General features: G+C 48.1%; 3 protein-coding genes and 1 long non-coding RNA gene across 11 annotated transcripts in view; 2 read left to right on the forward strand and 2 right to left on the reverse strand.

Moving 5' to 3' along the window:
• Positions 1–6,711: 6,711 nt before the first annotated feature.
• Positions 6,712–9,695, reverse strand: CBLN3 (cerebellin 3 precursor). Its single transcript, XM_025391373.1, has 3 exons — positions 8,935–9,695; positions 8,469–8,588; positions 6,712–8,170 (listed from the first exon to the last, which is right to left on the reverse strand). Exons 1-3 carry the CDS (start codon positions 9,352–9,354, stop codon positions 7,973–7,975), a joined length of 738 nt encoding a protein of 245 aa, XP_025247158.1. The 5' UTR covers positions 9,355–9,695; the 3' UTR covers positions 6,712–7,972.
• KHNYN (KH and NYN domain containing) lies at positions 9,460–21,515 on the forward strand. Of its 3 annotated transcripts, none has more exons than XM_025391363.1 (8): positions 9,460–9,575; positions 10,867–11,084; positions 11,601–12,748; positions 12,860–12,990; positions 13,074–13,170; positions 16,204–16,311; positions 16,517–16,618; positions 17,171–21,515. In XM_025391363.1, the coding sequence occupies exons 1-8, from the start codon at positions 9,470–9,472 to the stop codon at positions 17,418–17,420; spliced, it is 2,160 nt and encodes a 719-aa protein (XP_025247148.1). In that variant the 5' UTR covers positions 9,460–9,469; the 3' UTR covers positions 17,421–21,515. The 3 variants fall into 3 exon arrangements, with proteins under 3 accessions (XP_025247148.1, XP_025247149.1, XP_025247150.1); XM_025391364.1 differs by lacking the exon at positions 9,460–9,575 and adding an exon at positions 10,030–10,265; XM_025391365.1 differs by lacking the exon at positions 9,460–9,575 and adding an exon at positions 10,030–10,137.
• On the reverse strand, positions 19,926–23,058 carry SDR39U1 (short chain dehydrogenase/reductase family 39U member 1). Of its 6 annotated transcripts, XM_025391366.1 has the most exons (6): positions 22,907–22,954; positions 22,498–22,604; positions 22,330–22,412; positions 21,853–21,974; positions 20,956–21,099; positions 19,926–20,652 (listed from the first exon to the last, which is right to left on the reverse strand). In XM_025391366.1, exons 1-6 carry the CDS (start codon positions 22,920–22,922, stop codon positions 20,243–20,245), a joined length of 882 nt encoding a protein of 293 aa, XP_025247151.1. In that variant the 5' UTR covers positions 22,923–22,954; the 3' UTR covers positions 19,926–20,242. The 6 variants fall into 6 exon arrangements, with proteins under 6 accessions (XP_025247151.1, XP_025247152.1, XP_025247154.1 ...); XM_025391367.1 differs by lacking the exons at positions 21,853–21,974; positions 22,907–22,954 and adding an exon at positions 22,971–23,058; XM_025391369.1 differs by lacking the exon at positions 21,853–21,974 and having other exon boundaries at positions 22,907–22,956.
• Positions 23,059–23,105: 47 nt separating this feature from the next.
• The window catches only part of LOC112628994, a 47,570-nt gene continuing 43,310 nt past the window's right edge, over positions 23,106–27,365 (forward strand). The window contains exons 1-2 of the long non-coding RNA XR_003120513.1: positions 23,106–23,279; positions 24,103–25,384. This is a non-coding gene — a long non-coding RNA (uncharacterized LOC112628994). The remainder of the gene's footprint in view (positions 23,280–24,102; positions 25,385–27,365) is intronic.

Genomic DNA, 27,365 nt, shown 5'->3' on the forward strand with positions numbered 1-27,365 from the left:
AGCTGGTTCATGACAGGGATAGAAGGAGAGTCCCACCTTTGGCCTTCCAAGCTGGTACCCTTGGCAGTTAATATCTTGGAAGTGGGCAGGGTGGGAATGAAAACAAATGATGAGGCAGGGCATGGTGGCTCATGCCTGTTATCCCAGCACTTTGGGAGGCCAAGGCGGGTGGATCGCTTGAGGCCAGGAGTTCAAGACCAGCCTGGCCAATGTGGCGAAATCCGTCTCTACTAAAAATACAAAAATCAGCTGGGTGTGGTGTCAGGAGTCTGTAATCCCAGCTACTCAGGAGGCTGAGGCAGGAGAATTGCTTGAACCCAGAAGGCAGAGGTTGCAGTGAGCCAAGATCACACCACTGCACTCCAGCGAGACTCCGTCTCAAAAAGAAAAGAAAAGAAGAAAAGAAAATTTATAAATGAATGATGAGAGAATGGTGTTAGTGCTGAACCAGTTTCATTGTACTGGAAAAATTATAGACCTAGGTTTGTGTCTATATTTGCTACCTATAGCAGGCTGTTTCCTGGGGCCTCGGTTTCCCCATCTGTAAAACACAGGGTTAACAATTCCTAATTTATGAGATGGTTCAAGGATTACATGAAATAATCTGTTTGAAGAGGCCAGTATGGCTTGGGATGAAATAGCATTCATCACATGTAGCTAACATTACTCTTCTTGCTGCCCTGGGAACTCTTGCTGTTCTCTCCCCTTAGGGTCAGAGACCTTCTTAACCCAGGCCAAGCTTCGTGACTTTAGACCTTTGCTTTTTGCTGCCTTTCTCACCTGCCCAGGGTTCTGCTCAGCACTGGCTGGCATATGGGTGGGGGTGGGGACCATCCTTCCTGGGAACTCCCCAGCTCATGTGCATACCATTGTTCATTCAGTATTTATAGGACACCTACTATATGCCAGGCTCCGCCTAGGTGTGGGATGACTAACAGGTAACAGGAGTGACACGGTCTCTGCCTCTTTGCAGCCTACAGTCAGGTGAGGGAGACAGACAATCCAACAAACAAATACAGTTCAGGGTGGTAAGGGAAACAATGTGGCTTAGGAGCCCATGGTGCAGGGGCCTGGGGTCTTCAGCCCCCATGACAGTCAGAGAGGTCTCGCCTGAGCCCCTTCGTCAAAAGTAATAAATTGTTTGCAGCACAGGTCAGCAATGGAAAGGGTCAGCACTCTAAAGTGGAAGGCTGAATGGAAAGGTGGCTTGGCAAAATCCTATTATTTTTTACTCTAGATGACTTTAAGCAAGAATCAGATTTTACTCACACTGACTTCTAAGTCCTCTGACAGTGAGTTTTTTCTTCTTTGCTGTTCAACAGTCTACCAGGTCTGAACAGAAGTTTGAGATTCCTCCTGTTTTTGGAGGGGTGAATTAAAGAGTTTTGTCCATAGTAAAGAACCACGGATACTCTAGGCAACCAGTCAGTGCCTCTCTGGTTTACACCATCACAATTATTCCTTCTTATTTGGGCCCTGGCAGGAGGGCTTCCCTAAGTCTCTAACAGAGAAATTACAAAGTTGCCAGTATCCAGACAATCCCATGACATAAGCAAACAATAAAAATAAAGAATATCCCTATCTCGTGCCCTTGTTAAAACTTACATAAACTATCTGGTGAGGTTGGGACCACCTAAGACTTGCAATACCATGCTTTCCTAGCAACTATTTACTAAGTCCGTGCGTTCATGAATGAAAGTGAACACACTTGGAAGACAAAATCCTTGTAACAAGTAAATGGCTACAATAAATCAAAAATCCTACCTGCTTTTAAAAGATTGTCCAAGAATCCCTGGGACAGGCCCAAGTTTTAACTTGTTTACTAAGTCATCTGGTAACAGTAACTTACATATACTGAGTACTTGCTTTGTGTTGGGTACTGTTCTAAATGCTTTCCAACCCTGTGGGGTGCGTACAATTAATATCTCCATTTTATAGATGAAGAAAATGAGGCGCGGAGAGGTGAAGTAACTCACTGAAAGTCATGTACAGCCACTGAGAGGCTGGATTTGAGCACTGACCCCTGTGCTGACCATCTTTTTCTTTTCTTTTTCTTTCTTTTTCTTTCTTTCTGACCTCAGGTGATCCACCTGCCTTGGTCTCCCAAAGTGCTGAGATTACAGGCATGAGCCACCATGCCTGGCCTCTGTGCTTACCATCTTAACCACTATACTACTGCCTCTGACACAAGTACATTCATTTTGTTGTTAGAATTAGTCTCCCCTCGCTTAATTTATGGTCTCTCCATCTGTTATTAATGCACTATATAGTATCTGCTAAGATGCCTCCATTAAAGTTTGGTTCTCAGTAAGATGATTCATAAACTAAAAAGGATTTACCTCCATTGAGTCCAAAAACTATTCTCTTGGTCCTGATAAGTTTTGACTGAAACGCTGTACTCTCTTTTTCCAAAGAGGGCCGTTTCCCCTCAGCTAATAAGTGGCACTATTTCTTAGGTCTGTACATTCTTGTAGATGGTGAAAAATGAAGTAGTGGAGATTCTGGGAGATGAATTGCGAGGGATCTCGAAAACCATGGTAAGAAATATGGATTTCATTCTGAGGCCCACCTGGAGCCCCCAAAGGGCCTTAGGCAGTGAGGTTTATTTACACAGATCACTAAGGCAACCGCAGTCTGGAGAATTGAAGGGAAAAACCAGAGACCACAGGACCAGTTAAGAGGCTTTCATAGAAATCTATCTAAAAGATTGTTAGTTTGAGCCAGGGCAGATGGAAAGAAATGAATGGAACCGATGGATGTGAATGACTAGATATGAGGGTTATGGGAAAGGGAAGAATTAAGGATAATGGCCATTTTTGGTTTGGGCTACAGGGAAGTTCCATTTACAGATATAGAAAACAAGGGCAAGAGAACAGATTTAGAGAGGAAAGACTATAATTTCAGGTTTCAGCATGTAGACTTGAAAGTGGAATATTCAATGTATGAGTCTGAGTTTTAGAAAGGGTGATTCTGGATAGAGACAACATTGTCAGCATATGGATGGTCATTGGTGCCTTTGAGAGGGTCTTAGGACCAAAGAATGCTAGGGCAGAACCTTGACGAAAATCAACACTTAAGAGACGCAGGGCACAGGAAGAGAGGTGGAGGAAAACCAGGGAGCGCACAGTCAGGGAAGTCAGGGCAGAGAGTGCTTTTAGAAGGAGGGCATAGTCAGCAGGGTCAAGTTAGGGAGAGTCTGAGTGACAGGAGGACTAGGAAGTGTTCACCAGCTTCAGTAACACGGAAGTTATGAGCCATGGCTGAGGGCAGTTCAGGTGGAGCAGTGGAGGCCATAGTTCACTGGTGATTACGAGGTGTAATGGAGAGTGTAGGCATTTGTACTACGATATTTTGCTTTAAAGAGGAGGTGAGCTGACGCTAACTACCTGCAGGAATAGATAGAGCTGAGGATAGCTATATCTATATCTACAACTACTCCATGCCTATCTTCTCTTTTAGATTTAAGAGACTTGAGCTCTTAAACTTTAAAGCTGCTGAAGGGAAGGAGTGAGTAGAAAGGAGAGTGATAGATGGCAGGATGTCTGCAGGAAACTGGATCCAAGACTGGTGGATAAGGATAGCAGCCTTGACAGGAGGAAGAACTCGTCTCCCATCAAGACAGACAGCAGGAAGCAGAGATGGGGAGGAAGGTGAGTTTATAAGTGTGGTGGTGGGCAGGGTCCTGCTTGGAGTTTCTGTGTGCTCAGTGAGGTGGAAGGTGAGGCTGTCTGCCGCTGACCATGGGCCATAGGAGCAGAACTGGTGGAGCAAAAGGCTTAAAGAGTGAACAGAAGTCGGCAGTGGATTCTGGGGAAGATGAGGGGCAGCAGGCAAAGGAAACCAGTAAAGAGTCAGAGGACTGAGGATTACAGGATTGAGGACCAGATGTGGCTGGAGGCCATGGATTTAGATCCACACTGAATCCTTCATCAGTGGGACTTCTCTGTAGGAATCAGCTGCCAGGCCATGGGCATAGGGAAGGTGAACAGTTGGAGTCTGCTGTTAGGATCCTTAAAGTCTGAGGAGCTTTTGGTACCTGAAGAGGATCACTCACCATCATCTGTGCTTTATTTATTGTTTAATCTATTCACAAACCTACTGAAGGAAAAATGGTCTAAATATTTGAACACAATTTCTATAACCAGCAAATCAAAATCTCTACATTTAACAAGTAAAATTATTTAAACATTGATTAAAAACAATCAAATCCTCCTAAATATTTCAATTGAATCACAAATACATCAGTTTCTCTAAAAGCTTCATTTTGATAAAGGACACACACCATTATAAGGATTATAAAGTTTATGACACCTATGCTTAAATCCACTATAAAAATGGGCTGTAGACCTGAGAGACATTATCTCAGCTCAGGCCAATTTTTGAATTTAGATATCTAAAATAAAAATATATCTCAATGTAGATCAAGTTTTGGATTATTAATCAATGAATTTTTGGTTGGGACCTGGGAACTGGTCACTTTCTAAAATGATTAAAATCTGAACTGATATTTATCTTGTATATATCATGGGAAATTTTCAAGCCCATACGTTTTCCATGCAGTGGTATTGTAGCTGGATGCCTTTTCTCTACATGAAGCCATCTTTAAGTTTAGTGACTCTGATATGCAGATGTCCCGAAGATGTCCATACCTTAATCCCTGGAACCTGTGAATATGTTATATTACATGGCAAAACAAACTTCAAATATGCAATTCAGGTTGTGGACCTTAAAATAGGGAGATTATCCTGGCTTATCTGGCTGGGCCCAATCTAATCACATGAGTCCTTTAACTCAGAGAACTTTCTCCACTGAAGTCAGAGAGAGATGGTAGAAAGGTAGGCCTGAGAGATTCAAAGTGTGAGAAGCACTTGGCTTGCCATTGTTGGCTTGAGAATGGAGGGGGCCAGGACCTAAGTCCTACAACCATAAGGAACTGAACTTGAAACGAGTTTAGAAGTGAATTCCTCCCCTCCAGTAAGGAAGGCTGCCCTGCTTATACTTTGCTTTTGACCTTGTGAAACCCTGAGCAGAGAAGCCAGTCACGTTTTGTTGGACTTCTGACCCACAGAAACTGTGAGATAATAAATAGTTGCTTTAAGCCATCAAGTTGGTAGTACTTTGTGGCCGGATGTGGTAGCTCACACCTGTAATTGGATCACGTGAGGCCAGGAGTTTGAGACCAGCCTGGACAACATGGCAAAACCCCATCTTTACTGAAAATACAAAAAATTAGCTGGGCCTGGTGGTGCACAACTGTAATCCCAGCTACTCGGGAGGCTGAGGCATGAGAATTGCTTGAACCCAGGAGGTGGAGGTTGCAGTGAGCTGAAATTGCGCCACTGCACTCCAGCCTGGTCGACGGAGCGTGACTCTGTCTCAAAAAACAACAACAAAAAGCAACTTCCAGTTGTCTTCCCCGATAGCTAATCTCCCCTTCTTCTTTATTATAAAACTCCCAACTTCTAGCTGGACATGGCTGCCTGGAATAAACCCTATAGCTCCTAGCCTCTCTCCCTGGCTTGGTGAGTCCAGGTGACTAAATTCTACTGAGACACAATCAGACATATTGGTGCACCTTTCAGAAAGCTTCTTTCAAGGAAAGAGATGTGCTGTTTCTTCCTTCCTCCTTCCTGTTAGGCTGATGTAATGGCTGGAGCTCAGGGAGCCATCTTGGGCCATGAGGTGGCAAGCTAAGGATGGTAGAACAGCAAGACAGGAGACTGGGCTTTCAAATGATCATAAGGCTGCCATCCATCCCTGGACCCTTATTTACAGATTCTTCTATGTGAGATAGAAATGAATTCCTATTTTGTTTAAGCTATTCTTATTTTGGGTTTTACTGTTACAGCCAAACCTACTCTTAATCATTTTGCCTAATTAATATCTCATTATAATAAGTGGGGTAATACAGAGGATCCATTTTCCAGGAGATGAACAATCAAGCCTGAGCAGTGAACAATTGTCTTGGACATTTGACTAATCCATTGTCTTATAACACACCATTGGACTGTTTTTCTTCTTAGTTGCAAAATATGCCCAAATAGTTCCATCAGTATCTTTCATTCTTGGCACAGTGCCAGATCTTCCTGGAATTACTCACAGTTCTCTGTACTCACCCCTCCCTACTTACACAGATAAAGAAAAACAAACGTACCTTGCAAATAGACAAAATGTCTACTATATTTATGTTCTACTTACCGCGACTCACTAAAAATAGCCTATTACGTTCACTCTTTTTCACTTAGTATATTAACTACCTTTTGGCACACTTTATAGTGACTTCTTTCTTTTTGAATATCATTATAGATGCATGGATTTTTAAAAATTCACCTTGTCCAATTAGCTATATTATTTTCCTTTTGATAATCAAATTGTCAAAGCATGTTAAGTGGGAGCCTCTTTAAATTGATTCCTTTGCCTTTCAGCTTTACTTTATACATTTAAAAAATATCTTTGCTTTCTGTCATCAACAACATTTTCTGGGCCTGGAGTTACTTAAGGTGTGCAGCTATTCTTCAAGGAACCTGAGGTTTTTTTGGTATTTTTTTTTTAATGGTGACTAATATTTGAAGCAAACATCCAGTTTCTAAGAATGGATATCAGATTGTTCCTGATGTTGTTTTTAGTGTTAGTGACAGTTCAAAAAGTTATTTCTTTTTAAAACCACAAATTCACCTTGGTATTTCCTATTTAACTCAAACATTATTCAACTTTTAAAATGTAACTTTAGTATACAGTTTAATATTTATTTTCCTCTGCAACATACCTACTTGTACCCGTAACACCTGATCCAAACTCCAGAGGCATCTTCTCTTTAGTGATCCTATAGTGTCTCACTGACCACCATTCTCTAGTTGTTTTATTGATAGATTCATCCAGGCTGGGCCAATGGGACAGCAGGATAAGAAAGAGAGAGGGAGGGTTTAGCATACTGGCAGGAGAGGGTCTGAAGGAATGAATCATGGAATCCCAGGCAATAGGAGGCCTAAGGAGGAGAATAAGACAGCACCGATCAGGAGAAAGAGAGATGGTGTAGATAGGCTGGAACAGGTACAGTGAAGATAACTCAGTGAGAGAGCTGGGAGGAGGGAGGCAGCAGTCAGAGTGTGGAGGGACTGACGTTCAAACTTCAAAGGTGGAGCAGTTTCAGGAGGTAGCCAAGCAAGAGGATGCATGGTTATCGATGTTTTCCATGGTCCACCTCCAGCTCTGTATACCTGCTCTCAGCTCTGCTCTCAGCCAGAGCAAACACACTCACCCTAGTCTCAGGTGGGGAGGTAAGGGCCAGAGTCTATCTGGGATCTGGCATAGAAGGACAGCCAGGATTGCTGCCTGCTGGCTGCTCTGCTATACATGCAGAATGTGTACCATGTTCAGACTAGACAATACACCCTCCTTCCTTCCTCACCAGCTACAGACTCCAGGCCCTTCCCACACTTCTGCCTGTGGCTGAGCTTTCCACCCTAGCCCATACGGTGCTGGTTCAGCTTCTGACGGTGCTGGCTGAGATCTGTGATGCTGGCATTCCTCACAGGAAGAAGCCTGCAGGGTATGCTGAGGCTTGTCCATCTGGGCTCCTGTGGGGGCCTGTGAGGCTCACCTGTGCCACCTGTTCCTGAACAGCATTGAGCAGGAAGCTGGGGTGGGGGAACAGGAGGAGCAGAGGCTGCAAAGTAGTGCAGATCTTCCTTCTTGCCAAACCTTGCCCTGATTCTAGGGCTGCAGGCAGGAACAGATGCAGCAGGTGGCTGGGAGGGGAACTGGTGGTGTGTGGGTGGAAAGACCAGGTCTGGAGATGACACAGCTCTACTCTTTTCTTAAACTTGGGTGTTTGGCACAGGGTCCCATGCAAGGAGGTGGGATGTAGGCAGCCAGAGGGGAGTCTCTCTCCTGCCTCTGCTGTTTCTGGGGCAAGAGAGGGCAGAAGAAAGTCGTCAGGGGCTGGATTCTTGTGCTTGAAAGGCTTGGGTCCTCAGAGAGGGAAGATGAGGAAGCCAGAGAAACTTGAGTATTTCCAGCCACCCAGTAGATTTCCCCGACGCAGGCGCAGAGACACTCGGTCCCCGGGGTCCAAGGGCAGTAGCACAGAGCTGGTGGCTGCCTCCCGGGTCACATCAGGGTCATTGGCAAAGGCTGAGATGACAGGCCACGTGTTCAGCATCAGGCTCACCTGGGGAGGGGAGCCCAGTTAGCCTCCATTCTCCAGTCCTTAGCTCAGGACCCCCACTTTCCCAGGGGCTTCCTCTTGGGAAGCTGGGTCTTAATGGGCTCTCCTGGGAGGGCTGAGGGGTGGCCAGCATTGGACTCTGCACATCCTCTACACTCAATGCAAGGCAGGCCCATTCCTCCCCTGGTCCTGGACTCCAGGACGCAGGTCAGTGGAGGGTCCACCTGGAGGTCAGCTGGGCTCCACTTCTTCTCCCTCCCTCCCCTCCTGAGCCAGGGATGGGGGCCAGTGCTGAGGTCACCTGGACAGTTTGGCGGTTGTACACCTTCACCACATGGAACCGGAAGCTGTAGACACCCCGGACAGGGGCTACGAAGGAGCCGGAGGCCCGGTCAAAGCCACCGCCCTCGTTCACCAGGACCTGGGGGAAGCAGAGCCTGCTGAGTGGGGCTCAGGAAATGCCCATGGCTCAGGGGTACCATGGGGACTGGGCAGGGGCAGTGAGTAATGAATAGAAGGAGTGGCAAGTAGGAGTTAATAGGCATGAACAGATTCAAAAGAAATGGTGAGAAGGGGCAAGGAGGGGCTGCATATGGGTGGAGGGAGGGGAAATCATTGGTGGGGTGGAGCAGCAACAGGCCAGATTAGGGAAAGATGTAGGAAGCTGTTTTCTTAAAGCCTCAGGGACAACAAAGTGGGCTTGGACAGTTGCTTCCAGGTCCTTGCAGGGTCCTACCAGGTCCCATGGACAGGGGCAGGGGGATTACCTGGTCGAAGTAGATGGCCCCACTGGTGCCATTGCCGGTTTCCCCTGCTGGCTCATGGTGGTGGCTTCGGACCGCAGCAAATGCCACTCGCCCAGGGGGCGCCTCTCCCAGGGCTGCTCCTCCGGGCCCCCCTGCGGCAGCTCGCCCAGGCTCACAGACCACAAGGCACTCCCCCTCCAGCAGGACGGGCTCTGACCCCTCCTGGGCCCACCCGGCCCCCAGGGCCAGAAGCACCAGAGCCAAGGGAAGCCTGGGACTGTGTAGGGGACCTGGTAGCCAGTGTGGCTTGGTTCCCAACATGGCTGAGGGGCTCTGCAACCCACAAGTGCCCCTGTCTTCTGCTCCTCTTCTGTTTCCGCTCCTCTCCCGCCAGCACCCTGATCGTCTGCCCTCTCTAGGCTCGCTACACCCCCTCTCCATACCTGTGTCCCGGCTCTGTCCTGCCTCCCACTCTTACTCCTGCTGTCACTGCAGTTCCCTCCTCCTTGGCAGAGCATGCAGTGACAGCAGTTGGGCTTTGGGAGAGAGAGGAGGGATGAAGCCGCCCGCCCGCTGGACGGGAGGGCTGCAGCCAGAGCTTCAGGGCAGCCCTGCTGGACGGGACTGCACTGAAGGCTGGACCTGGGGGGATGGAGAACACGGTATGTGTGTGTGTGAGGGGTGTGAGAGAATGTATGAGTGTGTGCATATGCCAGAGGCAGCCCCTTAACCCCCTCCGCCTATTCCTCCTCTCTTCAAAATCCCCCACAAATCAACAGCCCTTCTTCGTGGCTTCTTTCCATTTGTTGGAAGAAAGGGGTGCTCCACCCGGGGTACCCCCCTCCCTCGCCTCCGCCACGATTGCTTTGGTGGAAAGTACTTGGGCCTAGAGCACCAGTGGAGCCAGTCACGCTGCCTCTTTGGTTGGCCACATCTTTATTCGCGGGAAACAACTTTCAACGCATGGTTTCACTTTCCGAGAAATAACTGCGCAGAATGCGCGAGGACCCCGAGGGCGGGGAGACACAGTGGAGAAGCGCGAGGAGCGAGCCCTGGAGCCGCCGAGGGGACTAGGCCGAGCGGGCCCGTCGGGGCCGCTGGGCGCGGCGGCGGGGTTGGGAGGAGGGCGCGCAGCCGGGAGGAGCTGGGCTGACTCCGCCCCAGGCCAGGAAGTGACTCAAGAAACAGTTTGCGTGCGATGTGGACAAGAGAGGTCCCCGTTGGGTGAGGAACCCGGGAAGGACCGCCCAGATTCGGGCCCCCTGCCCTTGTCCCCTGGGCTAGGGGCGCGGGCAAGGCGGGGGCCCGGCGGGCGCTGAGAGGACCCGAGGCCGGCGCGGGCGGCGGAGGCGGTAGGCGCGCCCCTCCCCCGCGCCCGGGAGAGGGGAGCGGGGGCCATGGTGCGGAGTAGGCCTGGCCCGGGGTGGCTGTCCCAGTCGGCGGTGGGCGGGCCCGGCCCGGCCCGGCCCCTGGGCCCTGGGCGGTGCTCGTGGCGTGACGGAGAGGGGCAGCGGACGGCTGGGGGAGGGGTGGGAGTGGCTTGAACCTTGGAAATGGCAGACCAGGGCCCCCAGAGGACAGCCTAGTTCAAACCCCTGCTGAGGATTCGTCTGTAAGAAGCTGCAGAGTCCCCCAGGAGACTCCTTCTGGCCTCCAGGCCGAGAGCTAGAGCTGAAGCCCCCCACCCTTCTTGCTCAGGACTGTGGTCTTCGTTTTCCAAAGCCCAGACGCCCACCCTCGATAGACAGCCTTGTTTATCGGGACTTCCTCTCCGGAAAGGCCTGCATGACATACTCCCTCCCTACCTCCAGTGGACTCAGATGCTTGTCACCTACTGGGGCTGTTTACCAGAGCCTTAACTAGGTGCGACCTGTTGATAGCTGGTGTAGTCCCACAAACCAGGATTTGGATTGAGGGTGCAGTGAGGCTCTGAGCTGCCTTCTTCCCTTCCAGGGCTGGGGGCAGCAGCCATGCCTACCTGGGAGGCCCGCCCCGCGTCCCCAGATCGCTTTGCGGTGTCTGCGGAGGCTGAGAACAAGGTTCGGGAACAGCAGCCTCATGTGGAGCGCATCTTCAGCGTGGGGGTGAGTGTCCTTCCGAAGGACTGTCCGGACAACCCCCACATCTGGCTGCAGCTGGAGGGCCCTAAGGAAAACGCCAGCAGAGCCAAGGTGAACTCCTTCTCTCCCCCATCCCTCCAGGCACCAAGGACGCTTTCCCCCGGGGCGGAGGAGAGCAGGGAAGAGGAGGGGCCTGGGGAGGATCTCGACTTCTTGGTTGTCTCACTGGCAACCTCAGTGCCCCTGAGTTTTGAGGGACTTTCCGACTCTATATTTGTTTTCAGTTTCAGCTTAATTTCTTCTGTGATAGCCCAGGCTCGCAAAAATCATTCTGTGCTCTTTGGTAGAGTAGAGAGATCTGGCTGAACAAGTTGGCCCCACCAAGGAATGCACTGTGAGGTGGGAGGCTGGGCCACATTGCTTCCTTTGGGATTAGGCTGGGGTTCCAGGATGGCTCAGTTTTGTGATAGGAGTCTCAGTTTCCTTATTTCTAAAATGGGAATAACATCATGTGGATACTTCAGACATCCTGGAGCTCAGGAGCGAGCAAGGATCCAGGAGAGGTGACCCAGGCCAGTTAGGATTCCAGCAGTTTACTTTTCCTGACCTTCCCTTCCTCCCAACCAGGAGTACCTGAAGGGCCTCTGCAGCCCAGAACTGCAGGATGAAATCCATTACCCGCCCAAACTGCACTGCATCTTTCTGGGAGCCCAGGGCTTCTTCCTTGACTGTCTGGCCTGGAGCACATCAGCCCATCTGGTGCCCAGGGCGCCCGGCACACTGATGATCAGTGGCCTGACTGAGGCTTTTGTCATGGCTCAGAGCCGGGTAGAAGAGCTGACAGAGCGGCTGAGCTGGGACTTCACGCCAGGACCATCTTCCGGAGCCTCTCAGTGTACTGGAGTGCTGAGAGACTTCTCTGCCCTGCTGCAGTCGCCGGGGGATGCCCATAGAGAGGCTCTGCTGCAGTTGCCCCTGGCTGTCCAGGAGGAGCTGCTGAGTCTGGTGCAGGAGGCGTCCAGTGGGCAGGGGCCAGGAGCGCTGGCTTCTTGGGAGGGGCGGAGCTCAGGCTTGCTCCGTGCTCAGTGCCAAGAAGAGAGAGCTCCCCCTAGTGACGGCAGGGAGTCCCTGGACACTGGATCTGTGGGACCCAGAGATTCCAGGGGAGCAAGGGGAGACAATTATGTTGTGGAAAAGGAGGGAGGGAAACAGGGTGGTCCCAGGGAGATGGATTTGGGGTGGAAGGAATTGCCTGGGGAAGAGGCCTGGGAGAGAGAAGTGGCCCTCAGGCCACAGTCAGTGGGTGGAGGGTTAAGGGAGTCAGCACCCCTGAAAGGGAAGGCCCTGGGGAAGGAGGAGGTAACTCAAGGAGGAGGAGGGGTCTGTGTCCACCGTGAGCCTCCCGGTGCCCATGGCTCCTGTCACAGGGCAGCTCAGTCCCGAGGAGCCTCCCTCCTCCAGCGGCTCCACAATGGGAATGCCTCTCCTCCAAGGGTGCCCAGCCCTCCGCCTGCACCAGAACCCCCATGGCACTGTGGAGACCGGGGTGACTGGGGAGACCGGGGAGATGGTGGGGACAGGGGAGACAAGCAGCAGGGCATGGCACGGGGTCGGGGGCCTCAATGGAAACGAGGTGCCCGAGGGGGCAACTTGGTGACTGGCACACAGCGTTTCAAGGAGGCCCTGCAGGATCCTTTCACACTGTGCCTTGCCAATGTGCCTGGCCAGCCAGACCTCCGCCATATTGTCATTGACGGCAGCAACGTGGCCATGGTGTGAGTACCTGGTGGGGCTGAGGGCCTAGGGGAGGGAGGATATGTCCTGAGGGGCTGGCATTGTAGCCAGGGTGCCAAGCCCCTCCTCTGGCCGACCCCCTCCCACTGCAGGCATGGCCTTCAGCACTACTTCTCCAGCCGGGGCATTGCCATTGCTGTGCAGTACTTCTGGGACCGTGGCCACCGTGACATAACTGTCTTTGTGCCTCAGTGGCGCTTCAGTAAGGATTCCAAAGTCAGAGGTGAGTTGGGCCTGGTCTTCAGTGTCCCAGGGTAGGCTCTGTTTCCACCTTGAGGAGAACCCTATTATGTTCTTTTTTAATAGAGAGTCACTTCCTGCAAAAGCTGTATTCCCTCAGCCTGCTCTCCCTCACACCCTCACGAGTCATGGATGGCAAGAGGATCTCCTCCTATGATGACAGGTACTTGCTCCTCTCCTGGCCCCAGGCTTGATATTCAAGGAGCCGTGTGGAAGATTGAGGGAGAGAGAAAAGCTCCTGGTGGTTTACACTTTCCAAGCCTTGGTGGTGGGTAAGGGCCAGTTACTCCTCTGTGTGCCTTATGATCGGGTAGGTAAACCTGCCCTGCAGGTGTGATGAGATGAACTGTAGACAACCATGTTTGCCTATTCATCATTCATCAAACAAAATGATACCTCATATTTGTATAGTGCCTTACTGTCTAGAAAATACTGGTTTAGTGGAAAGGTGGGAAAGCTGGTTACATAAATAGCTGACACGATGTCTTCTTATAACCTGAATTTCCAAACATGCAGAGAAACTTCCCGAACATTCTGGAGAAACCAGAGTAAAGATCAAAATAACAAGTAAAATGAAGAAACAACCCACGAATAATAGGACTGTACAAAACATGGTATAATAGAAGGATCACTGGATTTAGAATTGGAAGATCTGAATTTGAGCCTCATGTAGCACTACTCATTGACTTTGACTGTGCAACTTTTCTTAGTGAATTAACCTCTTTGTCTCAGGGTCCTCCTCCATTCATTTACCCTCCTTGTGAATATACGAAAAAGATGAGGTATGTGCTTGCCTTGCTCAAGGTGCTGGGCAAGAGTACAGTGACGTTCCTTCGTAACTTTGCACAGACCTACTCAAGTGTAGCAGTGGGTATATCTCCAATCTACAGTTGTGGAGACAGAGCGTCAGAATGGTTACCTGTCTTAGCAAAGGGAAATTAGACCTCAAAGCTGCCACATGGTTTTAATGAAAATACAAGGCACATTTCTACCATAGTCTGCATAGGTGGTGTGAGAAATGAGCAGATTTTAGAGAGCCAAGTTAAAAATTTTAGAAGTTCTTTATTCTCTAGGGCATTATTCAGTTTTTAAAAATAGTTTCCAAACCATAGTGATATATACTTTGTCTTTTCAAACACTTACCTTCTATTCCTTAACAAGTAAATGGTATTCTACAAAAAAGCAGTTTACTTTCTCCCAATGTTATTCTATTTATGTCTAGATTTCACAGATTACCCAAGATATGGAACCTTCTTTCCACACCTGCATTGAAACAGAATTGAAACTGAAGATTGAGTTCGTTTTAATGAATGTTAAAGGCATGTGTCTGCCCAGTTGTGTGGGACCTGGTTGGCAGATAACATAATATAAATTGGGAATTTGCCCAATAACAGTGAATAAACACAGTGGTGCACAGCATAGGCATACTGAATGAATGTTGCTGAACAACATACTGTGTAATGCGATCATAGTAAAATATGCTTAACTGGAAAATACCGTTTGCATACCATAAGTGTACCATATACTTTTTGTTTTTGTTTTTTTGAGACAGAGCCTTGCTCTGTCCGCATACTGGAGTGCAGTGGCATGATCTCGGCTCACTGCAACCTCCGCCTTCTGGGTTCAAGTGATTCCCCTACCTCAGCCTCCCGAGTAGCTGGGACTTCAGATGCATGCCACTATGCCTGGCTAATTTTTAGCATTTTAGTAGAGATGGGGTTTCACCATGTTGGCCAGGGTGGTCTTGATTTCCTGACCTCATGATCCGCCCACATCAGCCTCCCAAAGTGCTGGGATTACAGGCGTGAGCCACCAAGTCCGGCCAAGTGTACCATAGACATTTGTATGTCATTCTCTGAATTTGTTTCCCAGACAGAAGCTCAGAGCCTGATATCTGTCACATCTAATCCTGACTCCAAGTTCCCCCTATACCACACTATCTTTCAAATACTGACTGCTCACTTAGTACTAGGTGCATGGCCTGCAGGAGGAGGTGGGAACACTGGGAACAAGATCTGATTCTTGACTAGAGAGCTGAAAGAAACCATAAACCAAACACTACAGGAATGTGCCCTTCTGGCTGGGGTTTTGTGGGAAAGGAGAGATTTGTGAGTTTTTGTGTTGAGAAGACTGGGATGGTTGGGATCTCTTGGTTTCTAAATCTGTTAAAAAAGACCACCACCCACCACCTCATGAGTCCTATCCTGTCTTGTGGAATCAGAATTACTGAAGTGGAGCCCAGGCATTTTTTTTAAAAGTTCCCTTGGTGATTCTTTTCCTTAGCAAGTCTTGGGAAGTGCCTTCCAGATAGAGGAAATAGTTGGAGAAATATGGAAGTCAGCATAAGACATATGTGGAGAGCAGAGTGTAATCTGATTATTGATTTTAGCTGGAGTTGGGAGTGGATTAGGGAATATTGGGAGAGAGAAGGCTGTAAGGGTGATTTGAGCTGGCCTGTAGAAGGCCTTAGCTGCCAGGCCTGGGCGTGTAGACTTTATTTGGTAAATAAAGGGCAAGTGTGGAAGAGTTTTGTGTAGGGGATAAGCATGCTTTCTTGTGGCAGGGCAGGGGAGACTTGAGGGTGGGTGAGTGGTCAGAGGTGGGGACCCCCTTGTTGGGAAGTGATGCGTGATCTCAGTTGCAGTATTTGAATTACTAGGGTGCTAATGGTGGTCCTGGGAAGGAAGGGAGCAGAGCACAAAGGCTTTTCAAAGGAAGGGCATGTTGGATTTGCGAGGGATTGGTTGGGCAGGGTGGAAGACAGTCAGAGCTAGATCTTACTGTTCACTAATGTGGCACAAAGTGTTGGGTAAAGGACTATGGTGAGCAGATAGGATACTACTGGGAGACCACCTTGGATTCATCTTTGTTTCCTCTCTAGCCCATGGCACTTATATCTAGTCAGTTGCCTGTAGCTGGGTCAAGTGAGGTAGGGGGCCAGATCTCCATCATCAGAAGTGACTCATGGGAGTCAGTAAAACTTCTGGGGTTGGGGCCTTGGAGAGTCTCAAATGGTTGCTGTGGTTTTTCCTTTTATTTTTATAGATTTGGGGGATACCAGTACAGTTTTGCTACATGGATATAATGCATAGTGGTGAAGTCTAGGCTTTTAATGTAACCATGATCCAAATAGTGAACATTGTACCCAGTAGGTAATTTTTCAACCCTCCCTTGGTTGCTGTGGTTTTGGAGACAGGTTCATGGTGAAGCTGGCTGAAGAGACAGATGGGATAATTGTCTCCAATGACCAGTTCCGGGACCTGGCGGAGGAGTCTGAGAAGTGGATGGCAATCATCAGAGAACGGTGAGGGAGCCCTCCTGCTGAGAATTGGGCACAGATGCAGATGTTTTTCTAAAGCCAGCTCTGCTCTGGCCATGGGGTGAAAACTCTGGGAAGCAGGTGAAGTTTTCTTGAAGGATGGAGCCAGCAGCTTCTGGTGATACTGGTCTCAGTCGTCTGGGAGGTGGGCCAGGGCCCCCTCTGTGACCACATATCTTTTGCCATCCAGCCTGCTGCCCTTTACCTTTGTGGGAAACCTCTTCATGGTACCTGATGACCCACTGGGACGAAACGGCCCCACCCTGGATGAATTTCTGAAGAAGCCAGCCAGGTAATCCTTCCCCTAGACTACTTGCAGGCAGCCCCCACCCCTGGCCCTCTCTCAGCAGGCCCAGAGACTTGGGTGGAAGTGTGATATCAGTTTGGGCAAAATTAAGTGTGATCTTAATTTTGCAGTGGTTTGAGTTGCCTTGGCCTTTATAAGCTTCCCAGGGGATCCTGACATAGAACCTCCTTGCTGGTAGGGAAACACCTGCTTCCTGTTTCTCTTAATCAGCATGTTTGATGGAGTTATTTGGAAAACGGTTGCTTAAACGGAGATCCAGTTGTATTCAGCATGCCTTCTACTGACCATTACATAAGTGATTCATTTAGGACTAGAACTACATCATAATAGTGGCAGAGTTCACCCTGGTTCCAAAAGAACGGCCCAGCTCCCCTTCAGAAGTGGGTTGATACTGCCACTCAGTGGTCAGCTTCAGGAACTTCAGGGTTTCTCCCCAAAAGCCAAGAATAGGCAGGACAATTAAGAGAGGGGTAGCCCACTAAGATCTAATTTCCCCCCAGGATGCTCATCAGCTCTTTTTCGTCTGTTTCTTCCTAGGACACAAGGGTCTTCTAAGGCTCAGCATCCTTCCAGGGGCTTTGCAGAACATGGTAAACAGCAGCACGGGAGAGAAGAGGAAAAAGGTAGTGGTGGCATTCGGAAGACCCGGGAAACAGAGCGGCTCCGGCGGCAGCTGCTGGAGGTGTTTTGGGGTCAGGATCACAAGGTGGACTTCATCCTGCAGCGGGAGCCATACTGCCGGGACATTAACCAACTGTCTGAGGCCCTGCTCAGTCTTAACTTTTGAGCCTCACCTGCTTGAGTGGTTGCCGCCCTGTCAGCTCCAGCCGCCTCCAGCTCAGCCCTTTCTGTGAGAGTCCCTCTGCTGCTCACACTCTGATCCAGAGGCACCCTGAGTTGATGCTTTGGATCAGGGAAGCCACTTTGGGACAGGTCCATAAAGTGACCTGATCTTACCGAGTGAGGACCTCAGCCAGCTCTCAAGAGGTTCTGCTCAGCCTTAACTTCTCAACTTTGCCTTAGCACAGGGTTTCTGTAGGGAGTAGGGGCTGCTGGAAAGGATTAGTTCTGGACACTGAGACTGTTGGCTCCACCTCCAAGCTGAGCTGGGGTGGAGGGCAGGGTGGGCGGGAACTGACAGGAAGTTAAGCTGTTCCTCTCTCTGGCTGCTGCTGTGGATGGCCAGAGGACAGGATACTCCCTGGCTGAGCTCCTGGGAGTGTGGAAGGAGACGCTGGGCCCTGGAAGGGCCACAGCGTTATGTGGATGGGGCCACGATAGGATGGAGTGAGCTAGTGAAGAAGGCAGAGGGAGACTTGGCTTCTGGTCTCAGCTATGCCTGTTTGTGACCTTGATTGAGTTGCTTGGGCTTTACTTCCGCCTGCAAATCAGTGGTAAAAATACCTGTTGGGAGGAGAAATGAGAACATAGAGGAAACCTTCTTGGAGAAAAGGTGCTTGGACCAAGTCTCAGGTGTGTCTGCCTGTGGCTGCACAGGCTCTCTAACCAAAACCTCACTTTCAGAGAGATGTGGGTCCTTTGTCTTCAGGGTCCACACCCTAGATTTTAACACTGCATTCTCACTATAACATGCCCTATAATGGCTGCATCCCTTTTGAGCAACCTCCAAAATCCACATTTATACAATAGGTAAATTAGGGATGACTGCATTATCAGAATACTCTCAGGGTTCCTATAAATGGCAGCTCTCCTGTTGTATTCAAGTGTTTGTTTACAGACTAACAAATTTGTTGGCAAATCCCTGGTTAGATGCACTTGCTGGTGTTGAGATGAACACATCGATTTTTCACCAAATCGATGAAGCCATGCTCTGCAATGACAATATTAATGTGATCCAACCCTAACATTTTCTCTATGGAAGATATATGTTGCATAAAGTGAGGCACACTTCTGCTTTATGTATGTGTGTATGGGGATGGGAAGACTTAACGGAAGTTGAACCAGTTGGTTCTAGATGAACCAATTATCTGGAAAATGAAATAACCAGAGTTGGAAGGCACTTGACTGGCCACCAGACCAACTCTGCTGTCACTAACATGCTCTCTCCACCCTGATTCCTACAGGTCATTGCCCTCGGTCTGCTTGAAGTCCTCCTGTGCCAGGGAATTTACTATCTCCAAGGTAGCACATTCCCTGTGTAGACGGTATTAATCAGTACTCCTTCCTTTAGTGCAGCCTAAAGTATGCTTTTCTGTTACGTCTACCTTTGAGGCTGGTCATACCCCCAGGAACAATACAGAGCCAGTCAACTTCCTGGAATCCAAGACCAGATAAAGAAGTAGGACAGGTGCCCCTGGATTCTGTTCTATGTGGGCCCTGTGGTGAGTCTCTGGATAAGATCTTTTCCAGGCCGTGACTTTTGCCTCCCTCTGAATGGCACAGGGAGTTGAATACTGCATGGAGAATGTAATGATGATGGGGAGGGTCCTTGGGTCCTTGTGTCCTCACCCCTCCCTTTTTGGTGATTTACACCACTGTACCATACTGACCCAGGCTGGGGGCAGGTGTGTTGGAGACAGGCTGGTCAAGGAGGTGACAGTGATTCAGAGATAACCCAGAGGTCCCTGAGAAGAAGAGACTGGTTAATATGGCCTGAACCGGTGGCTGGGGTAACTGTGTCTGATCAAGTTATGGCAGATGTCACAGCTTTAGGTAGGTAAAAAGGGTCTTAGATGAAAACTTGGGAGGTTTTTTTTTTTTTCCGGATAGGGTTATTTATAGTTCTTGATTGGTATCTTGCCCTTTTCACTTTCAGTGATGGTGGGTGTACAGTAGACCAAAAGTATCTTCTGCCCTTTTGTGCTAACGGCGCTGGTTGACTTGAGTGGCCCCAGTCAGATGAGAGGCAAGTCCTAAGCTTCTTATAGATAGGGATGTTGGCTTTGTTCTGCTGCAGCCTGATAAACTGGGACCACTGTGTGGTTAGTAATGCACTTGCCATTTGGTGACACAGACTGAAGTCTATCCTACACCTGGGCCTCACCTCTTCCTCTACTGGCATTCTAATGGCACTCTGACAGCATCCAGGGTGACTACAGGGCCCACTGGAAATAGATCATCATTCTGTCTTCTAGTGCCTACCTTTATCATAACCAGATGTCCCAAACTTGTGACAAGCTCTTTTGGCAACTGAAGGACCAAGAAGGGAGAGGGTGATGAGAGAGACTGCCCATTATAACTTTCAAAACCCCGTCTTGGGGGAAGAATCATCTAGGGTGACATTCCTTGAAGTATATCGTAGGCGAATCTAGGCCAGAGAGATGAGCCAAGGTTAGTAAGATAATTTATCTTTATTGCCTAAACTGCAGAGCATTCTCTACACAGCATAAAGGAGAAGTGGGGCAGCTGCAGGACATGTAGAGAAACCCAACTGGGAAATCTTGCAAGGAGTTGAAAAGATTAATGTCCCAACCTGATGAGATTACAGCCTTGAGACAATAAGGTGGAGCAACAGAACAATGGGAAAGAGGACTGGGGGAGAAATCTAAGAACCAGATGGCTTCAGCTCTCTAGAGGAGCTGAGCCTATTCACAGTGCCTAACCTGGAAGCCTATGAGGGACAGGCCTCAGGCCCTTGCCATGACCTACTTAGGCTACAATTTCCTTTAAGGCAGCCCCTAGCTCTGGGAAGGAGTACTGGTAGCCAGTAGCCAGTGTTCGCCGTGGGATCACCTTCTGGCCCTCCAGCAGCATGATGGCACGCTCTCGCCCAAAGACAGCTTGCACTATAGTGCTGGGGACAGGGATGAAGGCTCGGTGGCCCAGGGCAGCACCCAAGGCCTGGGCAAACTCAGCATTAGTGGCGGAGGATGGAGCCACTCCATTCAGGACCCCGTGCACGTGGTTTGCTTCAAGAGCATGGGTCAGGATTCCTGCCAGGTCCCCGATGTGTATCCAGGGGAAGAATTGGTGGCCTGAGCCGATGGGGCCCCCCAGGCCCAGCCGAAAGGGCAGCAGCATGTGGCTGATGGCACCACCCCCACGGCCCAGTACAACCCCTACAGCAGGCAAGAGGGAAGGTACAGAGGTCCTCTCAGCCTTGAAGCAGCCCCACTGCTCCTCCTGGTTTCTGTTTCCCCTTCCTCACTCTCCCCATGCTGACTTGGCTCTGTAACAGAAGTGAGCAGTATGGCTCTCTAAGACTTCATACCTTCTCATCTGCAGGATGGCTAGAAGTGGTAGCATCCTCTCACTCTGTAATCTCAGCTCTCCTAATCCCATCAGCTCTCCTAATCCCATCACTGCCCCAGCCCAGAGAAGACATTCCAACCCTGTCTGATACCCAGGCCCCTGTTTCTCACCTGAGCGCACCACCACCTGGCGTGTAGAATCTCCAGGAAGCCTGGCTGCAGCTTCCCATTTGGTTACGAGGTTGGAGAAAAAGTCAAAGTCCCCTCCTGGGCTGTCTTCATCATACTCCGCAGTCAGACTGGGCTGGTAGTAAGCTGCCGGTGGAACACACTCATTTGCCCTGGGTGTCCTTGGTCCTGCCTGGCTCTCTGTAGTGGAGGCTTCCCTTGGCCTCACCTTCTTTGGCCCTTAGGATCTCCCCATTTGGAGACAGAGCCATTTGGATATTTTCCCCTTGAACTTTTCCAGGACCTGAAGTGTTCCTTCCCTGGAGGAACTCTGGTTGCAGGGCTAAACTTAGAGGCTGCTAGAGTGTAGTAGTTAAGAACAGGAACTTGGGTACCAGGCTGCCTGAGTTTTAATCAGCTCCCTCATTTTTAACTCTGTGACTTGATGCAAGTTACTTAACCTCTCTGTATAGAATTTTCACATCTTTAAAATGGGAATAATAGTACCTACCTCATAGGGTTGTTGTAAGGAATAAATGATAGTAAGCATAAAACACTTCAAATAGTGGCTGGTGTGTGCATTATAATTGTTTGCAATTACTTGGTCCCAGAGGTGACCAGGAACTCTGTTCCTAAAGAACTATGGTGTGAGAAGTAAGGGACTTTGGAATAGGTGGACTTTTCCCTGGCACTAAGAGTGATGCCACTCCTCACTCTTTTTCAGGGTCTCAGTTTCTTAGTGAAAGTACACAAAGGTTAGGAGAAACATGCATGGATCAAGGGCCTAGGAGGTCATTTTGCCTGGAAAAAACCAGTGCTTGGGTGTGTGCACAGCTACAGAGGTCTGAGTTACCCCTTTCCCATGGCTAATATGAGGGGCTGGTGATTTAGGGGGCATACCTACACCTGTGACTAAGACCCAGGCCTTGGGGGGTTGTGGGGCTTTGGTGATGGCTTTAGCCAGCAATTGGGTGGTCTCTAGGCGGCTGCGGAGAACCTCTTTTTGGAAGGTTTCATTCCATCTGCAGGAGAAACATGGGAAATAAAAAGCCACTAAATACATAGGTGCACATATCCCTCTCTCTATCTTTTCCTGGGAACTATTTCATACCCATTTCTAGTAAAGCCCTGAATTTTGGCTTAACAGAAACAGTCAACGTCTCCTGTAGAGGGAAAGGGCATACATTTTCTGGGCATCCTGAGTTATACCTGAGGACTTAAGCCAATTGGCTGACTGGGTGGAGAAGTGGAGCAGAATGAGTAGTCTGGGATATCGGTTTAGTTCAGAATCCATTACCCTTAGCTCACAGGTTCTCATCAGTGGTACACTCTCCTCCCTGTGCTCTAGTGGGTATCAGCTTTAGGGCCCAGGCTGACCTTCGGAGAGGGTTGAGGATGTTCTGTCCGGCCAGGTTGACGGCGGCATCGCAGCTCGGCAGCCCAGATGCAGCCAGCTCATCCTGTTGGAGAAAGCACACAGTGCCCCTGCCCCGCCCTGCACCGCCCAACTCTGCCCTCCCACCCGCTTCCAGAGGATGGACTTACCCACGTGATCCGGCCGGGCCCGGGCTGTCGGGAGACCAAGGTCACTTCGTGGCCTCTGGCATTCAGCAGCTGGCTTAGGGCTGTCCCAATGAAGCCAGTCCCGCCACCTGATCGGAAAATACAAATTGCTTATATTCCCGGGGAGTCGGGGTGGGGATGCCTTTCGTCCCCGCTGTGGCCCCCCTCTTCCGGCGCCAGCCCATCTGACACCAGACTGCTCCCCACTTCTCCCCCTCCCCGCGATGCAGAGGTGACACAGGTCACAGGGATTAGGGAGATTCGGCTTCTCGGGCTAGGCGGCCAAGGCCAGGTTACCAGTGCACTAGACAGTGCCCTCCCGGAAGCGGATTCCCAGCCCTCAATCTCCGACTAAGCCCGCCCGGCACTCTCCCTTTCTGCAGTCCCTCACCCACAAGCACACGCATAGCGACTAGGACCTAACGCGCCTGCGTAAGGTTTAGAATTTACCTCACTTCAAACGCGACCAGGACCTCTCTGCGCATGTCCCTTTCGGGAAGCGGGTTCCAATCGAGGTCGCAATCCTGTGCGTGGCCCTTCTCGGCGACCCGGAAAAGCATGTAAATATAGGCTGTGTGTTTCTCTAGCAAGCGAGGTGGGAGGGATTAGACCGATGGACCCAGAAAAGGCGGAGGTGTGGAAAACCAGCCAAACCAAACTCAACCAACAAAACCCTTCACTTAAAACCCGAAGCTACCCAGACCTCAGAATTCTGGATATCTATTAAGTTGGCGGGTCAGTAATGCAAGAGAACCCTTCCACCGGTAGTCTGGATTTCTTTCCACTCGGCCAGTTTTTTCTTCTCTCTCTTCCCGCTGGCTCCTTTCTATCCGCATTTAAACATTCCAAAGGTCCCCTCATATTAAAATAACCCTTCTCCAGACCTGTTTTTCCTCTAGCTAACATTCTTTTTTTTTTTTTTTTTTTCCTTCATAGCCAAACTTCCGAAAAGTGTGTTTGCCATTTTCTACTTCTTTCTTCACTCCTATAGGGTTTGTGCCTTTATCATTCATTTCCTCACTGTCCAAGAACATGTTTCCCATGTGTCAACAAATCTAATCCCTAGTTTTCAGTTAGTTTTCTTGACCTGTCTGTATCATTGTGCAGCTGCTGATTCCTTCCTCTCTTTGAAAATGTTTGGCCTCGGTGAAAGACATTCTCTTCTGGGTCTTTCTCCTACCTTTTTTCAGTCTCTGATGCTTGCTCCACCTCTGCTAAGTTCTTAAAATATTGGTATTCCTCAGAGCTGGGTCCTAGGACCTTCTCTTCCCACTCTGCACTTTACGCCAGGGATCTATGCCTTGAATTCAGTTACCAGGCTTTAACAGAAGACATCCCAAATCTCCTATGCAACTCGGATCTCTCATCTGAGCTCCTAACCCCTATAAAAACTTTTCACTACACATCTCTTCTTGGACATTCGAAACCCTATTGATTTTAAATACTGAATCTCTCCCAGGTTTATCTAAGAGGAGTCTTTGAAAAGTTCATGGAAAATGTGTATTATGCTAAAAACTACATAGGTTTCCAAATTTTTTTACACCAAAATAAACTTGTATTGACTTGTTATATAATATGTCTGAACAGGATCTGAGGCACTAAGAAGGCTAAGACAGTTTGAAAAGAGCCCCTATTAAAGCAATCTGAATTCTGTGAAAATTGAAGCAAGAACAAACACGGAATTTGTGGTGAAGAACGATGAAATTGATGCTTTATGAAAAATTTATGAGGACAATGCCCCAAATAAATCAGCAGTCTACAAATGCATAACTCATTTTAAGAAATGAGGAGATGTCCAAGCATGGTGGCTCATGCCTGTAATCCCAGTACTTTGGGAGGATTATGCACGAGGTTCTCTCAAGTCCAGGAGTTTGAGACCAGCCTGGGTAACATGGCAAGACCTCATCTGTACTAAAAATTTAAAAATTAGCCAGGTGTGGTGGTGCACACCTGTAGTCCCAGTGTCTTGGGAGGCTGAGGCAGGAGGATTGCTTAAGCCCAGTAGTTCAAGGTTGCAGTGAGCTATGATTGAGCCACTGTGGTCCAGCCTGGGCAACAGAGTGAGACCCCATCTCAACAAAATGGGGAGGAGATGATGTTGAAGATATAGATAGTGGCAGAGTATCCACATCACTTTGTGAGGAAAAAAATTCATCTTGTTTGTGCCCTAATTGAAGAGAACAGCAGAAACAATAGCCAACACAAGAAACATCTCAATTGGTTCAGTTTACACAATTCTGACTGAAAAATTACAGTGGAGCAAACTTTCCACTTGATGGGTGACAAAACTGTTGTACTCAGATCTGCTACAGATAAGAGCAGAGCTTTCAGTGGAAAGTTTAAACAAGTGGGGTCAAGATCCTTGATATGACTTTGCGATCTCACCCAAATCTCATCTTTAATTGTAATCCCCAGCTATTGAGGGAAAGACCTGGTGGGAGGTGATTGGATCATCGGGGCAGTTTCCCCCATGCTGTCTTCATGATAGTGAGGGTGTTCCCATGAGATCTGATGGTTTTATAAACAGCAGTCTCCTCTGGACTTTTCACTCACTCTTTCCTACCACCATGTGAAGAAGGGCTTTGCTTCCCCTTTGCCTTCCACCATGATTTTAAGTTTCCTGAGGCCTCCTGAGACATGCAGAACCGTGACTCAATTAAACCTATTTTGTTTATAAATTACTCAGTCCCCAGCAGTTCTTTATAGCAGTGTGAAAACAGACTAATACAATCCTGAAGCATTTCATCAAAGAATTGTAACAGGAGATGAAACATGGCTTCACCAGTATGATCCTGAAGAAAAAGCACAAGCAAAGCAATGGCTATCAAGAGGAGGAAGTCAAAGCAAAGCAGACCAGTCAAGAGCAAAGGTAGTGGCAACAGTTTTTTTGGGATACTCAAGGTATTTTTCTTGTTGACTTTGTGGAGGACCAAAGAATGATAACATTAATTTGCCTATTGAGAGTGTTTTGAGAAAGTTAGCCAAAGCTTTAGCGGAAAAACACCTGAGAAAGCTTCACCAGACAGTTCTTCTCCACTGTGACAATGCTTCTGCTCATGTCTCTCATCAAACAAGAACAATTTTGTTAGTGTTTCAATGGGAAATCATTAGGCATCCACCTGATTTGGCCCCTTCTGACTTCTTTTTGTTTCCTAATCTTAAAAACATCTGTCAAGGGCACACAGTTTTCTTCAGTTAATAATGTAAAAAGGACTGTTTTGACATGGTTAAGTCTCCAGGACTCTCAGTTCTTTAGGGTGTACTAAATGGCTGGTGTCATTTCTTACAAAAGTGTCTTGAACTTGGTGGAATTTATGTTGAGAAATAAAGTTTATATTTTATATTTTTTATCTTTTAATTCATTTTTTCCACAAACATTTTGAAATTTCCTCATATTCCCTCTGTCTCTGCCATCACAATTCTCTTATGAGTTATTCTGTCTTGTGTAAATATCTGCAATAGTCTCCTAGTAGGTCTTCCTGCTTTTGCATGTTTCTCCTCTCCAAACTATTTCACACATTGCAAGCTGAGTGACCTTTGAAAACCATATGAGGGGAACATTATAGTGGCATGTATAGTTTAAAAAACTCCCAGTTTAAAATTCCTGGATATGCTGGATAAAATCAAACATACCTCTGTTTAAATGTGTTGCCAAGTTAGCTAGAAAAATAAAAAAATCCCAGAGGCCAAAAAATGAAATGTGTCTTGGGACTGAGGTTATGATAAAGATAATTTGCTTGGCCAAACTTTAGTCAGGCTTCTGAACCTTCTAGGCTTATTTGTACACCTCTTTGTAAAATCCAGTTTTCGCAAAGAGCCTTGCTAAGTCAGTTTAGCAAGAACCCCCTCACCTTTGATATCTGATCATTCTCAATCTCTGATCAGGCCCCTCATCCTTCACCATCCCCTGGGTGATGTCTGATCACCTTGGCCTATCTTCACATGAATCCCATTAGTTTGTGTTAGCCAGAATCCCTCTTACCCTTGATATTTTTCTCTTATTTATTGTTCATCTACAGAGTTGAGCCACAATGCAAGACCACATTGTAGTGGTACCTATACTTATTGTGATGGAAAATCTTCCTTACCTCACTTTATGAAATGTCACTGAATAATTGTCTTTAACAGGTGTTTTGTGGCTTTTAATTTCAGTAACCAAGAGGCTTGGGTGGCAGGAAACAATGCCTGAGATTGAAGCAAATTTGGAACTGAGACCCCTGCATAAAGCCCTTGGACTGTGTTCTCAGAGAAAAAGTAAACTTTAAAAGTCCACCTGGTATCAAAGAACATGGCTTGGAAACTTGTTTCTCTAGGCTTTGCTCTTGTCTAGGATTGGTTGTAAAAAAAAATTACCATTCTCTGAGAAGTTTTATCTGTTTTCCTGTCCTCCATCATATTTGTGGTTTGAATTAATTGTTACCTACTTGGCCTAGGAGGCTCTAACCCAATAATTTAAATTAAATGTCACAGATAGAAGACATAAATCTTCACTTGGTTTGGTTTCACAGGATTTCAATAGATAAAGTCCTGTCAAACAGAAACATACAATCCAAAATTACAAAACACACAAACAAACAAAGCACTCTGAAGAAGTGTCAAAACAACAACAACAACAACAAACAGCAGAATTAGACAATCAAGGATTTAAAATGTTAGAATTTAGAGATATAGAATATAAATTACTAAGTTTCAAATGTTTAAGAAAGAAAAGAAATTAAAAACATGAGAAAGGGACAAGATGCTATCAAAAAATACCAGCAGAATTGATAAAGAACCAACCTGAACTTTGAAAAATTAAAATGTGACGATTCAAATTTTTTTATTATACTTTAAGTTCTGGGGTACATGAC

The sequence above is a fragment of the Theropithecus gelada genome, chromosome 7b, assembly GCF_003255815.1.
Source record: "Theropithecus gelada isolate Dixy chromosome 7b, Tgel_1.0, whole genome shotgun sequence".
Taxonomy (NCBI): Eukaryota; Metazoa; Chordata; class Mammalia; order Primates; family Cercopithecidae; genus Theropithecus; species Theropithecus gelada.

Coding starts and splice junctions, on each gene's coding strand:
- CBLN3 (XM_025391373.1), bottom strand. CDS start 9,354: ATGGAGAGGGGGTGTAGCGAGCCTAGAGAGGGCAGACGATCAGGGTGC. Junction 8,589..8,934: donor GGGCCATCTACTTCGACCAG/GTAATCCCCCTG, acceptor TGCTTCCCCCAG/GTCCTGGTGAACGAGGGCGG. Junction 8,171..8,468: donor ACAACCGCCAAACTGTCCAG/GTGACCTCAGCA, acceptor TCCCCTCCCCAG/GTGAGCCTGATGCTGAACAC.
- KHNYN (XM_025391363.1), top strand. CDS start 9,470: ATGAAGCCGCCCGCCCGCTGGACGGGAGGGCTGCAGCCAGAGCTTCAG. Junction 9,576..10,866: donor CTGGGGGGATGGAGAACACG/GTATGTGTGTGT, acceptor CTTCCCTTCCAG/GGCTGGGGGCAGCAGCCATG. Junction 16,312..16,516: donor ATGGCAATCATCAGAGAACG/GTGAGGGAGCCC, acceptor TTTGCCATCCAG/CCTGCTGCCCTTTACCTTTG.
- SDR39U1 (XM_025391366.1), bottom strand. Junction 21,100..21,852: donor GGTCTTAGTCACAGGTGTAG/GTATGCCCCCTA, acceptor TTCCACCGGCAG/CTTACTACCAGCCCAGTCTG. Junction 20,653..20,955: donor CCAGGTGGTGGTGCGCTCAG/GTGAGAAACAGG, acceptor TGCCTGCTGTAG/GGGTTGTACTGGGCCGTGGG.